The sequence below is a fragment of the Acanthopagrus latus genome, chromosome 23, assembly GCF_904848185.1.
Source record: "Acanthopagrus latus isolate v.2019 chromosome 23, fAcaLat1.1, whole genome shotgun sequence".
NCBI lineage: Eukaryota > Metazoa > Chordata > Actinopteri > Spariformes > Sparidae > Acanthopagrus > Acanthopagrus latus.
The window spans coordinates 2,455,475-2,471,071 of record NC_051061.1 but is presented as its reverse complement, the minus strand read 5'-3'; the positions used below and the strand labels follow the sequence as shown (position 1 = coordinate 2,471,071).

At 42.9% G+C, this 15,597-nt stretch overlaps 1 protein-coding gene across 3 annotated transcripts in view; it reads right to left on the bottom strand.

The window, feature by feature from the left end:
* si:dkeyp-72e1.9 (syntaxin-binding protein 4) overlaps nt 1–12,735 on the bottom strand; it is a 90,075-nt gene extending 77,340 nt beyond the window's left edge. For 2 of the 3 annotated variants that reach the window (XM_037090260.1, XM_037090261.1), the window contains exon 1: nt 10,818–12,734. In XM_037090260.1, the coding sequence (XP_036946155.1) occupies nt 10,818–10,882 (65 nt within the window). In that variant the 5' untranslated portion in view covers nt 10,883–12,734. Of the gene's footprint in view, nt 1–10,817 lie in introns of all 3 variants that reach the window. The other variant, XM_037090262.1, reaches the window with a different exon arrangement.
* Between the last annotated feature and the right edge of the window lie 2,862 nt (nt 12,736–15,597).

The following is a 15,597-nucleotide window of genomic DNA, read 5'->3' as shown; positions in this document are numbered from 1 at the left end:
TTTTAGTAAGCGACTTCCTGTCTGCTCTGTGCTAAATTCAGCTGAATTGCTGCTTCGTGCTCCGACATCTGCCCGAAAAGAGAAACCCTGCGTATTTGTGCTGGAGGTCTCCGGACTGCCGGAGCTGGGACTGAGCAGACACGCAACGCACCGGAACCTGGTGGGAGTTAACACATAGACTAAAGTGAAACCTGTCAGCTCCCCTGGCGTGGTGGAGACGTTACACAGCCGACACGTATCTGGTGGGATCTAGCAGTAAAAGGATTTATTAGGTCAGCGCTTCCAGACTTTCCAAATATTATTAGACCAAATAGATCAAACTGAAGGTGAAGCGAGTGAGTTTGCAGGGGTTGTGGCAGAAAATGTGGTTGATGAGGTTTTACAGCAGCATCTTTCACAATGTAATAAAATGCATCACACGCTGCTAAATTAACTTTAAAAAGATTGTATATTTATTTGTGTCTTTTAACATAGGATGATTTCATTGTTAAGTATGTGGACGACACCAACATCATCGACTGCTTTACAGACAACGATGATGCTGGGAAACATGGTTTTGGACATAATTTTATTTGTTTTCCAGCTCTTTAATCACAACATTAACTTAAATTCTTAGCTAACAGAGAGAAAGGGGACAGTGAAATAAATGCATGAGCAATGGATTCTTTAATGACTTAATTAGCCTTCAGTTGAATGAAAGGCATGAGCTAATCTCATCTCAGCTAATTACAACTGTTGGGGCAGACACCAGCACTTACACTTACATCCTCTCTCTTGAAAAGGAGAGAATGAGAACAGGACAAGTGTCTGACACCGTTAGACAGACACAACAGACCACTCAGCTTACTCAGTAAGGCAACATCAATAACTTGAGGGGGAGAGAAAAAAAAAAAAATCAGCAACAATCAAACTTCCCTGGAGGCAAATCCAGTCAGCAGTGTGCTCCGGGATCCACACCTTCTGTGGAGTGAAAATCAAACTCAAACAAGACATTCCCAGCAAATCGATCGCCACCTGAGGGAACGGGGACCAGAGCAATCCATTTAAGGTGAACTAGAATCCCATTACTGCACATTGATTCACCTGACAAGGAAGAATGGAGCTGATTCTCACATTGTCTGTTAGGAGTCTGCAAAATGTCAAGAGTCCAGAGAGAGAAGACCGCAGGGGCGTAGAGCGACGCGGGGAAGTACCGAGAAACATCTCAGTCCAGCAGCCATGAACATAAATGAGAGCTGTGTTTGATTTAGCTGTGGGCCCACAAATTGTCTAACACGTTCCCTTTTCGGATTAAAACATGCTTGTGAGGGACTGAGCCTTTCGAGGATGCCCCCTTCATACCCAATCATGATTGTATCAACTGTTATGAATGATCCTGTTTACCTCTGGTAAAACAGGTACACCCTGGACAAGTCGCCACCTCACTGCAGGACCCTCACCGATGGCAACTGATGCACTGTTCAGATTCCTATAGAATTGTATCTATTGTCCCAAGTACTTCAGAATTTGCCTCTCATCCAGTCACTCACACCCTTATAGTGTGTTTAAAGTGCTGCTTTTATGGTGCAATGTGTTGCTCCAAGGACATGTCGCAACGTGGGCAGGAGGACCTGGGAATCAAAACCACCTGCCCTGTGCTTAGTGGACAACCTCTTCTACCTCCTGAGCCGCGTTCACTTTTTGGCCTGATTGCAAAACACTCTTGGCCGAGCAGACAAACGGGCACAGCTAATCACTTGGCTCACGCAGTTCTAACATCACACTGCATGGACATTTGCACCAACAAGGAGGATTATGAGGATTAGAATGGAACAATGAATTAAGCCAAACAAAGAGATCTCATCAGAGGGAAAAGGAAGCACTAGCAAACGCAATACTTGGAACTGGGACAAAGAGTCACCTTTCAGCATGATGAGCCACAGCACCTAGCCAAGCGGCTTTGGGACAGAGTTGTGAATGTCCCAGTATGGCCCCAGCCAAAGTCCAGACTTGAACCCCACTGAGACCTGAAGATACCAGTCTGCCAATGATCCTAATCCAGTCTGACAGAGGATAGGAGGATCTGAAATGGTAGAGGCATAACTGCAAGGACTGGAAGCTGAAGGAGCTCCTTTTAGCCCTGAGGTGTTTAATGAATACAAGCCCCCGGTCCTTCTCTTTAAACAATACAATTCATAATGTATGCATGTCAGCTGTCAAGGTAGTTCTGTTCACAGGTCTCTGTGTGTCAAGTCCAATCTCATATAATGAAGATATCTGCTCTGAAATACTTTTCTTGGAGTTATTCTACAGAGCAGCAGCTGACCACCTGTGTCTCCTCTGCTGCTTAAGGCATTCTTTATATGTGAGGCTTTCCAAATGAGATTGTTTCCACTCACTTTGGAGGAGAAATACACTAAAAGCAGCAGTGATGAGTGAGGTTAAAAAACATATAATTGGACATTGGGTAAATGACGCAATAATGACCTTGAATTAACAGGAGAGGAACAAAGGACACGCGGCCACATCCCAACAACACTCCCTGACAAAGGGCCGAAAGACGTTAAGATCAGGTGACTTAATGAGTGCATGCTGTTTTCCTCTGTCACGGAATAACTGAAGCGATGTCTGTTGCCACCAGAGGCCTGAATTCCACAGGACAGGAGTGGAGTAAATAACCTGTCAGATAGCATCCAGTCACACCTGCCGCTGCTGTCACAGCCTGTGGTCAGTTACACACACAAGGAACAAGTCAAGGACACCAATCCAAAAAAAACTATATGTTGTCTCTGAGGTTTCTGACCAGTGTTATAGAAAAAAAGGCCAAAACATTCTAGATCTACATCATAAGGTGAAATATTTTCATTACTGATTTTGATTCTGATTACAAAATCATGTATACCGACAAAGTGTGAACATCGACCAATTATATTTTTACAGATAATGTAATATAACTTATCTGGAATTCAATCTGGAAATTGGTAGACATCTGATATAAGCATGCATAACCAGTCATTAATGATAGTTACATCTCTTCATACAGGGTTATATCACTTTCAATGTCAAAATGACATCATCCACTCAGTTAACATACACTGTCATGCCGATATGTTAAGACACTTTCTGCATCAATACAACGTAGAAACACTAAATACGATCAGAATCACTGTTGAAACTGATGAAAAAGAAAATTGCATGAATATTGAATCAACTGTTTTGCCTTCAGCACTCACTTGTTAGCCATCTTCTGCAGCTTTTGCCTATTAAACCTCATCCATGGCATTTCCTGCCTGCTGTCTCATGCATTTGGGTCCACCTTCCCTGCTGCAGTGTGACAGTTAGGTCATACATCACAATTATTAGATTGTCAGTACTGAAAAATATCAAAGGTTTTAAGTTATCGGTAAAAGTGCAAAAGGACTTTTACTGGGTTTTATTATTCTTTAAATTGGGTTAAGTGCAAATTCTATTACACTATCAGGTGTCAATACTTTTCAGGAAATGATTACATTATTGGGTGTAACACAACCTACACAAAGGCTTTCCACAATCAGAGTACCTAGGAGACCAGAAGCGGGGCTACGGTGAGTTATTACTAATGTTGTGAAGTCGTGTAGTATAAGTAAGTTACTTACTTAACACAGGTACATTTGTAGTTGAAGTACCATAGTACTCAGTAGGCTGAGTCATCCATCATTGCCTGTGTCTGCCTGTGTCTCTACTCTGTGTCTTGGTGTTTGTGGTTGCCTGTGTCTCCTCCAGTGTCTACTCATTTCTCTTGTTTCTTCATTGATTTGTACTTTGTCTTTATTGCACCTTAGCTTTTTGCTGTTTCAGGTGTTTCTGGTTCCCTTGGTTGTTTGGTTTTGGGTATTAAAACAGGCCTCTTCCTCTGTTCCTGCATTTGGGTCTTCACCTTTGTTTCAAGCGTGAATTGTAGCATGAAGACTACCATTCTTCTTGACAAGTGGATGTGAAGTTTTGATCGGTATTATTTTTATCCACATGTCCTTCCTGCTGACAGTTGCATAGTGTGCTGTTGTGTTGTAAATATTCTGTAGAAGAAGAATCATTGTCTATTCTACATACCATTCAATGTTCAAATAGGTGTAACTGATACTCAAGAGTCACGACTTTGCTGAGCGAGCTTTATTTGCTGGCGGTACCAGCTGGCCAGGTGATGTAGTAGAGTAAAGTGCCCGTGCTGGGGTGTGTGGTCAGACCAGTGTTTGGAGGCAGACAGGTGCAGTTCCACTGACGGCCTTGAAGGCCAGAACCATCGTCCTCAATCGGATGCAGGCCACAATTGAAGCCAGTGGAGGTCATGGAAGAGGGGGGGTCACATGGGAGAATTTGGGTAGAATGTAACCAAGGCGTGCTTTGGTATTCTAGATACTCCGCAACGGTTTAGACACAGAGGCTGGGAGTGCAGCCAAGAGGGAGTTGCAGTAGTCCAGACGGGAGCTGACCAGTGCTTGGACCCGGAGTTTGTGAGGAAACACCACATCCTGCAGATGTTGTGGAGGGTAAAGTCGATGAAGGCGACACCGTGACATCCTCAACAGTGACTGACAGGTTCATGCGAGGGCAGTCTTTCCCCGGGATGAAGAGGAGTTCAGTTTTACTAAGGTTGAGCTTGAGGTGACGCACAGCTGTCAAAGCAGAGATGTCTGCCAAACATTCTGAGATGCACATTGCAACGTGGGTGTTGGAGGAGGATGGGGGGGGAAAGAGAGGAACAGTTGGGGCAGCCTGTTACCTGCTTCTAACCTTTGTTTCCACATTCAACATTCTTAAACTTCTTTCCTACAGGCCAGGGGTCACCAGTCGCTAACCAAATATCATCTGCTACCTATCAGTCCTCCCTGCTAGTGCCTCCAATGACTATTTGATCCATCCTCATTTAAAACCTGCTATTCTACAGCTCGCCATCTCCGTTTCCTGTCCTCCTATCAATTCCCAAGAAAGTCAGTCTGAACTGCTCAGCCTCTGTTTCAGAAAACAGTTTTCCATCTGGGACATGGTGAGCTTAACCTCATGTTTTACTGACTGCGGTGCTGAGTAAAATTTCCCCAGAACAAACATTCAGTAGGAACCTCTTTCCATCATATTAGAGGTGAACCAAACTGACTAATATTTGAAATTGAACAAAAGGCCAGTATTGGCCTGATAATTCTGTCTAACCGGAGCATCCACTGCCAAAAGCAAAATGTAAAATATAAAAAGTGGAAGAGACAAGAAGGAAAAAGAAAACAACAGTGTTTGCACTGAGCATTGCACCATCCGTCTGTCTTGACATCCTTTTTGATGTGTGCTGGCAGCTGCAGTGATTCATGCTCCATGTATATTCCTTCAAAACGTTTTCGGAAAGAACGATAAATGAGGACAACTGGAATTAAATGAAAGAAGCTACATTTACAAGAATGACACATAGAATCTGCTTACTGTCCATAAGTGCCCTTTCCTGTATACTACGGACTGCAGCCTTTATGTCATTTTAATATTGATAAAGAGTCGGGCTGGGCAATGTATTTTATGCTACATGGTTATATAGCATAGAATACATCTGGCAGACTGGCCAGATTAATGCAGTTTACAAGCAAACCCTTACAGAGGGTGCAGAATTAAGAATAAAATGTAAATGCTGACATATAAAATATCCTAGGAGAGACAGGTAATGTATTCTCTCAAACATTTTTGTCCAGTGGCATAGTGAGCAGACCAGCCATCCTCATCAGAAAAATTACCACATAGGTGGACTGTGAAAGCATCTCATCACATATCTTGCTACAGTATATCAACATACAGTACCTTAAACCACTTTGATTCTCAGGGTACCTTCAAATACTTTCAGTCAAGCTCTGTGCGTTTTGTTCCAAGTCAACTTCACATACAAAGTAGACCAGCCACATCGAGCTACCCCAAGTATTAAGCAGTTCCTTATTCCTCAACGTAAGGAAAAAGCCTGGACAGATATTTAAACACATCAGGTTCAGTGAAGTGCAGCATGACCTGCAGTCAGTGACAGGAATTTGATTGTGTACGGTAGCGCTGATGATGCAGCATGACATCACCAAACCGATGAATGAGTTAGCTGTCCGTCCACATGACTTCATGTTAACTTCTCTAGGATCATGTGTAATCAGTCAGACCAGGGGTCTCATTAAAGGGGGGTACACACATAACGATAATCTGGCTGATTTCGCTCCAGTTTTACCCCTGTCTGACCACGGAAGATTATCTTCTGTCTTATAAGATTATCCTATACGATAATCCTGTGGTCTGTGGTGTGTTAAGAGTCAATCTGTCCCGATAATTTGCTCGGAAACGGGTCGCGGCCGTCAATCGTCAATGTTAAACTTGTTCAATATTTACGATGAAAAATCTTCGTGTGTGTGGAAAGCCGACGACTCCTGCGTCACTACTCCGTGAAATGTGACGTGAAACACAACGAGATGCTGAGGTTGTTGCCATTGGTTACTGTAGACCTCGTTTGATCACGCGATATTTCTGACTCGGAGGACGAGATTCTAGATCAGCCGTGAGACAGATAATCTTTATGTGTGTGGTGTCCTGTGCTGAGAATATCGGAGCACACCGCACACAGTACAATCAGGCTGATTGTTTAATCTTCATGTGTGGGGGCTCTACAGATAAAAAATCTCTTAAGATTTATAAAATCCTAATGTGTGTACCCCCCATAATACAACATTGCATACAGTCCATACTAAAAGCATTCATGCACCCAAAAGTCGACCTGGAAATGTGCGCACAAGTTTTGAAGTTTTGAAGTTTGATACCTGAACATCATTTATTGATTTCATTTGTTATTAGGATATAGAGCATCACGGTTGAGTGAGTGCTGTTGCTGTCTTCATTTCCACGCATTCTGCAGATGTACTGGATGAGCTGCCTGGAAGTGACACTGACACAAATGACACTGCTGGTTTGAATGTTTATGATAACGTGGATCTATAAATGTTGGCAACAATTGACCACCAAAAAGTATGTATTCAATGGTGTCATCACATATTCCATATCTCATGTCATATGCATTATTCTATGTCCTTGTCGGGGTATTCTATGTAGAGTCCAACCAATATGCAGTTCATGGGGTTGTTACCGAAACTGATATTAGGGAGCTGGGGCGCAAGAACAAAGCAAAAATATATTTTTTTACTGAGGAAAATGACAAAAATAATAGTAATGCACTGTTACTTGAATAAGTAACTTTACTGATTACTGGTTTGGAAATATCAACGTGAGATTACTCATTACTGAAAAAAGTGTTGAGTTACAGTAACGCGTTACCTACCAGCCTCACTGCCCGCAGGTAGAGTCTTTTTTTTAACAGGGGTCTGGGGATTTCTCCCCTGGGAAATTTTGAAAATTGGGCTGTTAAAGATGCAATTTCAACGTCGTTTGAGAAGGAAAGGAAGGCCAATCGTTGGGTCCTCATCGTCATATTTTGATCCCAAATAAAGCTAATTTGCCCTCACTATAGGCCTACTGAGTAATGTTTATGTTAAAGATATTGTAGCCTGTAATAAGACCTGTACTGTGTACAGGCTATTAGAGCAGGTAGAACATCCCTATCATAATCTCTTTGCTTCATTGTCTATCTGCATTAGGCCTACAGTAGGCTTTGTACGGTATTAAGAGAAACGAGACTACACACCCAGACTACACGACCACAATTCAATTTTTCACAAACCGGAGCTGATGGAAGTATTATCAGGCGCTGGGGGAGATGATGTCTCACTCTCCATGCCTTCTTGCTCTGGCAAAGACTTTTTGTTTCCAAAGAACCTCCTTATATCCATGATAACTCACTACTATAAACGCAGCAATGGTACTAAACAGTAGGCTAATAGACGGGCTCTGTTAATATCAGTGACACATAGAGAGGGAAAGAATAACACTGATGTTGAATTCGCAACAAATTATTCTGCTTCCGCGCAATTTGTGCTGGTGGCAATGTTGCATTTGTGGCTGCCGGCTGTTCATTTCTTTTATGCACAGAGATCCGGGGCTATTCCTAAAACATCCGGGGCAATAGCCCTGAATGCCCAGGTCTAATGACATGCTTGTTAGGCAGTAAGAAAATTCCGTTATGGATATATCTGCCAATATACACACATTTTTTGCAGCGAATCCTCAAATGTGGTTATCAAACACTTACGAAAAAGATGATATGGTATCTTACAATTTAACTATAAACTCAGTTGTGTAGAATGATATCAATGCAGTGAGACAGTAATCTTCACTCAAAATTTAGTAATTATACATCACCCCAGGTATCTTTTCTGCAGTGTGTTCTTTAAGTTTCCATAGTGGCCGATATCTACAACATGCAATATCAATATACTGTATCTGTGATAGGCCAATATCAGTCAATAATACCTTCCAACCAATACATCGTTACGTTGACATCACATAAGTGCATTAAGGCAGAGAGCAAATGAACAGCAGACACCTGCTGGACGTTTACTTAATGACTGAGAGGACTGAATGATGAAAGTCTGGAGAGGTTTGGGATTGTATAAACATATCTATGGTACAATCAAGATACAAGTACTTCATACGATTACATAACTTTGAGTAACATATGGAAGCTGCAAGGCCAGACGTTTTCATTTACTAGACATGTAATTCACTCTTAAAGGGATAGTTCGTGTTTTCTGAAGTGGGGTCATATAAAGTACATATCTATAGTCTGTTCCCTACTGTAATCACTGATCAGTGCAGCCTCAGTTTGGAGAAGTAGGGAGCCGCACCAGCCCAGACAGTCAGCTTTGTACTGCAGTGAACGGGGTCCAGAGACAAAGTGGAATAAACCACCTAAAACAAGGCTCAACTTAAAAAAATCTATAACAGTTCAAGTGTGCGTTGTATAGGGAAAATTCACATCGCCATCAGATCGCCCTTTCTTTTGGCACTACATTTTCTCAACCCTAGAACCTCCGTATCCCTACGCATTCGCGCAAATGGGCAACAGGCGATCTGCAAGTGGCGAAATACAGCAAGGCCCAGCTGCTGGATGAGAGGTTTCCTTTAGATAAAAACGAAACTTAACAGACCGTCGAACCTGCGTAGGGATACGGAGGTTCTACAGTTGACAAAAATGTAGTGTTTTCCCTATACAACATACACTTGAACTGTTATAGATTTTTTTAAGGTGAGCCTTGTTTTAGGTGGTTTATTTCTCTTTGTCTCTGGACCCTGTTCACTGCAGTACAAAGCTGAGCGTCTGGGCTGGAGCGGCTCTCTACTTCTCCAAACTGAGGCTGCGCTGATCGGTGATTATAGCAGGGAACAGATCTACTATAGATATGTACTTTATATGACCCCACTTCAAAAAACACGAACTATCCCTTTAACGACTGCACTAGAAACCATGCTGCAACGGGATCACATCAGCCAAGACTCATGACGTCCATCACCACGTTCACATTCCAATCCATGACTAATCAGCTGTCAATACTACCTTATTACTACATTACATTTATTCATTAATAAATTACAAAATAGAAACCACAGATTTAAATGTTGTATAACTGTATCATGCCACGTATGACTCATTCTCCTGTCCTGACCGATGAGATATATCAATTTCACGTACGAGTCCAGATTTAAGTTGATTCAAGAAACCCAGACAAGAGGAGCTCTCCCCTGGCATCACTTTCTCAGCAGAAACCACTGCTCCCGACTCTGCTTGTGTCCCACCTACCTGGTCTTAATGGTGGGGTTCATCCTGAGCGGAAACAGTCCCAGGTCTACGTCGTGGCAGTCAGGATTAAACTCTAAGGCTCCTGAGACATAGATCATAAAGTAGTCCCAGAGCTCGGGTAACTTCTGGGAGGAGAGGATCATGAGGGAAACTTAAGGGGTGGTTCGTTTTGTGGGAGAGCAAAAGGCGGCTGTCATCCAGAGAGGGGGGCACCCAGCAGTATTATATCACCTCCCTTCAGCTTCCCTTTAAGCACTCCCCAGCTGAGCCAGCCACAACAGTCCACTCAGCACCTCTGTTTAGCTGACTGACTCCTCCTCGCGGGACACGACGTGAGAACAAAATGAACTCAGCCTTTCCAAACTGCCCTACTTTCCCGTGGGATCACTGTCTCGTATTCTTAACTTGTCTATTTTTCTGGGGGGGGGGGAGCATTGTTTTCCTTGGAGTGAAGTGACTGATCAAGCTGGTGTTTTATAGATGCTGAACATTCCTTTCAAGCCCTGGACATTGTGTCATGTAATCCCACGTGGGATATCAATGGAGCCACAGAATATATCATAATATCAACAATAATAATCATAAAAATAGGTTAAAATCAGTCAGTGTCGTTGAATTATGTTCAGTAATTGTGTCAGTGTCACTATATTACTGTGAGAGAACGACGGAAACCATTCAAGTTGACAAAAAAGACAATTTTCCTTTAATCTGGAAATATGTATATGTGTTTATCTTAAGTAAAGAAGGAAAAAACAACATTAACCACAGAAACAAACATACAACCTCCACACACACACACACACACACACACACACACACACACAGCACATATTTTATCAGATAAAAATAAAGATTCAAAAATATAGCCTATCATTTTCAGAGAAGAAAAGTTAGTTAAACACTATACAGCCGAGATCAGTCATAAAGGTCATAGTGTATGTAGCCTTACTGGTGGGACGCGTGTTATTAAAAGCGTCTGCGTGTTATTGATTGGTCGCCGCACCTATCGGGGAACCGTATTGATTCAGAGGCTCTTCAGTCATGTGCGAGGAGACAAACACAGAGGAGGCGCCGGGGCTGAACCCCAACTTCTTCACTTTTCACGTACCAGTAAATGAGCGACAGTCCGTCGAAACGCTCGAGCTCTCTCCCCCGCTGTTTCAGCAGAGACATATTATCCAAACGTGGTGGAGGTGTCCAGCCCCCACACTGCTGCTGCTGCTGCTGCTGCCGCCGCCGCTGTGAACTTTCGGAGGAGAAACACAAAAGTGCCGCCGTCCCACAAACGCATCACTCTGTCCGCTCTTCAACTGGCCTCGCGCCGTGAGGCTGAGCCCGGTGCCTTCGCTGACTGTGTGGATGTGTCAGCACTCATTCCCCTTCAAATCAATGAGACCGACACTGCGCGCCGGTAACGGGACGGTCTGTCGACCTGATTCTAATCTGACCGACACGTGGACTTTTTCCTGCTGACTGACCTTAACCCATCTGTTGGACAAAATTTCAGTGTCTCTTTATACCCGCAGCGGTCCCGACTGGCCGTGCGGCGGGTGACCCCCGGCTGTGAGTGAGGGTGATGGGGACACACCGTGCGTTTGACTCCCGTGGATCAGTGATGCTGCCTTCAAGGACCAGCTAAGAAAAACTCTCTGGCACACTTCATGGACAAAGTAGTCTAGCCCACCTGCTGAGAAGAATTTACGCCGGTCACCTTGTGACGCCACTTTTTTAAAATCAGTTGTCTGGTCAGCAGGCTTGTGATACAGAAATTAATGAGACTGATTAAATTATTGACCTTTTAATTTAAAAAAAAAAAATGCACCAGTAAAGCCCAATACCAGTTAAGACACAAACGTTTTAAAATTGCCTGGCATGATTTGCAAGGACTCGTGAAAAAAACAAAACAAAACAATAACCTACTGTGAAAACAGTTCAATTACTTGTTAAAAGAAATTAACATTAGCCGATATTTACGCTTTATCCCTTTTTTTTAAACAGCTTCTGTGAATATGCAAATATTCATTTGAAAAATTAATCTATGTTTCTGTGCGACCCTCGCTGTGTGACCTACATCTGATAATCCTGCTGTCAGAAAAGATGCATTCAAGAGCAACCTGCGGGATTATGATGCCTGGTTCAGCCTGTCAAGTCTAAACAATTCAGACATAGATATAATAATATTTTGTTGTGTCGGTTTAATGAATGTACCCATGATTCCTTAAGAAAACAATATTGATAGTTATTGGATTATCTTGTTGAAATACACACTTTTATTTCTGTGACACATGTGAATTTTTATTTTGTGTTTTGTGGATATTTTTAATCCCTATAAATAACGTAACACATTTATGCCCATATCCCTAACTAATACATATATACATATACATTAACATATATAAATGGCACGACAGACCAAAAGACTGACAAACCCTTAGTTTACTGCATTATGCAGCAGATACATATGAAAATAGTCTTTGCCCTTACATCTGTACAGCAAGACTCAAAGATCACAGTGAAGCAACAGGTGATGTGCTGGCATAGTTCGTGCACAGGACAGGACAGGAAGGCTCTGCAGTGGGTGATCAAACTCTCCAGAACAACACTGGTATCATCTACAGAGCACCAGTGACATCAGTGTAGTATCTGCTGCTGTACCACCAGACTGTGGAGCAGCTCCTATGACTTAAAGTTCCTATTTTATGCTTATTTTGCGTATCTACTGGAAAAAAGGTTTTACGTGCTTTAATGTTCAAAAAACACATTATATTTTTCATACGGTCCAATGCTGCTGCACATCTATTCACCATCTATCTGAGTGCTGTATAAGTACCTGTCTCTTTAATGTCCCCTCTGGAAGCACCAAGTTTGCTCTGATTGGTCAGCTCCTTTAAACCAGAGCAGGCACCGCCCAGCTCTGCAGGTGTGTTTGCCGACCTGGATGTGCTGTCAAGCGTGGCTGCGGGTAGTGACTGTATAAAAGACATGGGAATGTCACTTTCAACAATATGAGACAAATAAAAACTACAGAGAGAGTGAGTACAAAAATGTAACCACATAGAGTCACTTGCATATGCAGTTCTATTGTTTGTTAAGGCCACGGTACAGTATTTCTAGGTTCTCAATATTAGCATTAATGACTCATTAAAATGATAATAGTTATACTATATGTCTCATGGTTTAGTAATATAATTTTCCTCCAACCTAACGTCCAGTAAATTTCACCCTGGAGGCTTGTGTGCTGCTATCCATCATAGTCTGACTAGATGGAGTAATTGTGCCTGCCTCTCATCAGGATGTCTGCACTCAAATCTCCTTTTACCTTAATCCCACATAGGAGCTCTGAGGTTAACAGGCATCAGTGGCCTGACACTCTGACTTGTAATGGCTGCAGATAGGATTGGGGACAGGTAGCTAATCCAGTCGCTTCCAATATGTTACTCCCTCAAACTGCAATTGAGTATAACCACTTTAAAACTTTTTTTTTTTTAAGTAGTAAAATAAACTACAATTAAGTACATTTTAGAAATGTACTTAATGATAAAATGATTGAATAATGAATCAGAACGAAGAATCGATTGCCCTTGTCTCCTTTACTTTGAGGAGCTCAATTGTTTTGAGTATTTGTATTCAGTGGTCAGGTATTGCCAGTTTGATAACTCATACATTTTTCTTACCATGGTGGAAATGTGCTATTTAAGTATCTTGATTACTGTAAGATTTGGATAAATCACTATTATAGATGGGAAGTTGCATTACTTGTGTTGTTGTTTCCTGGGAGCAACAGAACAAGCTGGAAACTCGACATGTATTGATAATAATACTATTATTAGTGGGACTATAGCTACTATATATAAGTGTTTTTGTTGTGTTGTGGTTTCCTGATTGCCAGAGCTGCTGTCTGCAATGCGTTTGGAGCAATCATCACCAGCTCCAACACCCTGGTCTCCACTCTACCTGCTGCCAGATTCTTTCATCTCTCAGATACATGGTCGCTCTCACCTCAGTGTCTCCTGTTTTCTCCTTGACTATTCCAGAGATCACTATCAGCCATCACTGTTTCTGAGCCTCACTACCACCCAGCCTCCAGGACCTCTGCCACCAAGCTCTCTCCATTCTGTGCCAAAATCATCTGTGCCAAAATCAGGTGTGACTGGTCCTCCAGCAGCTACTAGAAAACAAATTATTCATCAAACCGGATAGATGTGAGTTTCATGCGTCTGCAGTCAATGTCCTGGGTTAAGTGGTGGCAGAGGGCCATCTTCAGCCAGACCCCGCCGAGATACTACCAGTGGAAGAACAGCTCCAGCAAAGTAACTGCATCCCTCACTAGCCTGACCTCTACCAACTCTCCCTTCGCCTGGACCCCTAGAACTTTATCATATATACTGCCGCTCTACAGTTCATGTTGAAAGTGGACGACTCAGACTCAGGAGTCAGTGTGGTCCTCTCTCAACGTGATGCTGGTTCCCACAACTTAATCCATGTGCTTATTTCTCACGTCTGACAGAACATGTGAGCTAATGGGTTTGAGCCACCTCTGTTCCCAACTCAGGAGTTGGAAATGGCAGTCATCCCTACCATGAGGTTTGGAGGTCCGCTCAAGCAGCCCTGACTTGCTCTGTTCAGCATAGCCGCCGCCCGGAGGCATCTGTTTGAGTGGGGTTACTGTTGTGATTGGGACTAGTGGTATGGGGGGTTTTTTTTCTTGTTTTTTTGTTAGGGTATGCTTGTGTGTTTCCAGAGGTGCTCTGCAGGAAGCGGTTGTGGTACATGGTCACAATCAGTGCCACCTCAGTGTTTCGGCTTCATGTCCTCGAGCAATGGTCTCCTGACTAATTTGTTTTCTCCTCTACTCATCCAGAGATCGCTGCCAGCTGTCACCAGCTTTGTGCCCCACTACCACCCAGCCAGGCTCTCTTCACCAAGCGCTTCTGCCAGATCCCCAAGTCTATGCCTCAGCTCCACTACCTGAGCCTCATTACACTACCATCTACCTGTGCAAGTTAAATAAATCCCTTAACACTGCTCCTGTCTGGTTGTCCACTTTTGAGTCCTGCATCAACTTAAAGGATAACTTCGGTCGATTTAAACATCCAGCTTCATTGCTCAAGCTACCCTTGACTTGCCAGTACCGAAGACGCGAACACATTTGGTCCAACCATTACAGGGCTCCGTGAACGGAGAGTTAGCATTGACAGCTAACAGCATGGGGTCAGAACTTTACACTGTGTTTTAAGTGTCTTAACATGCTCCACATCTCACCCCAAAAGTCATGCAACATCAGCAGACACCTCTCAACACAGCACTGTAGCGTGTATGACTCAAAATGAATAAAAAAGTGGTTAAAACAGTGTGTTTGTGCAAGCAGCTACATACGGGTTTGTTTACATCTCTGTCCTCTGGTAGTCCAAACTAGTCGATCCGTCGAGCGTGCGCTTACTCCCTCACCAGCAGAGACGGAAACTCGAATTTTGCAGACAGAAACGTATTCCAGCATTTTCGTTTTTCTGTTCATAACGTACATGTCCATGTTACAGACTGCCATGAGACTTACAATAGCCTGATATGAGTCTATTCGCTTTGCACTGAGAGCTAGCTTGTCTGCACATGATCCTAGCTCCTAGCTTGAGTGATAAAGCTGCATGTTGAAATCGACCGAAGTTATCCTTTAGCACCAACCTGAGACCTATTACAATTTCATAAATGCAAACATCAGCTGTTAATCATTTGTGTCATCACTAGCAAACCCTTTTACATAACACACAGTCACTTGATCCATTGTTGATATAAAAAATGTACTATCAGTTTTAAGGTTCTGGTCATGGTCCCTGCACGCAGCTAGTTATAAGGGCTTGCCTCTATGGCATCTTTTATTACAGGTTTTTAAG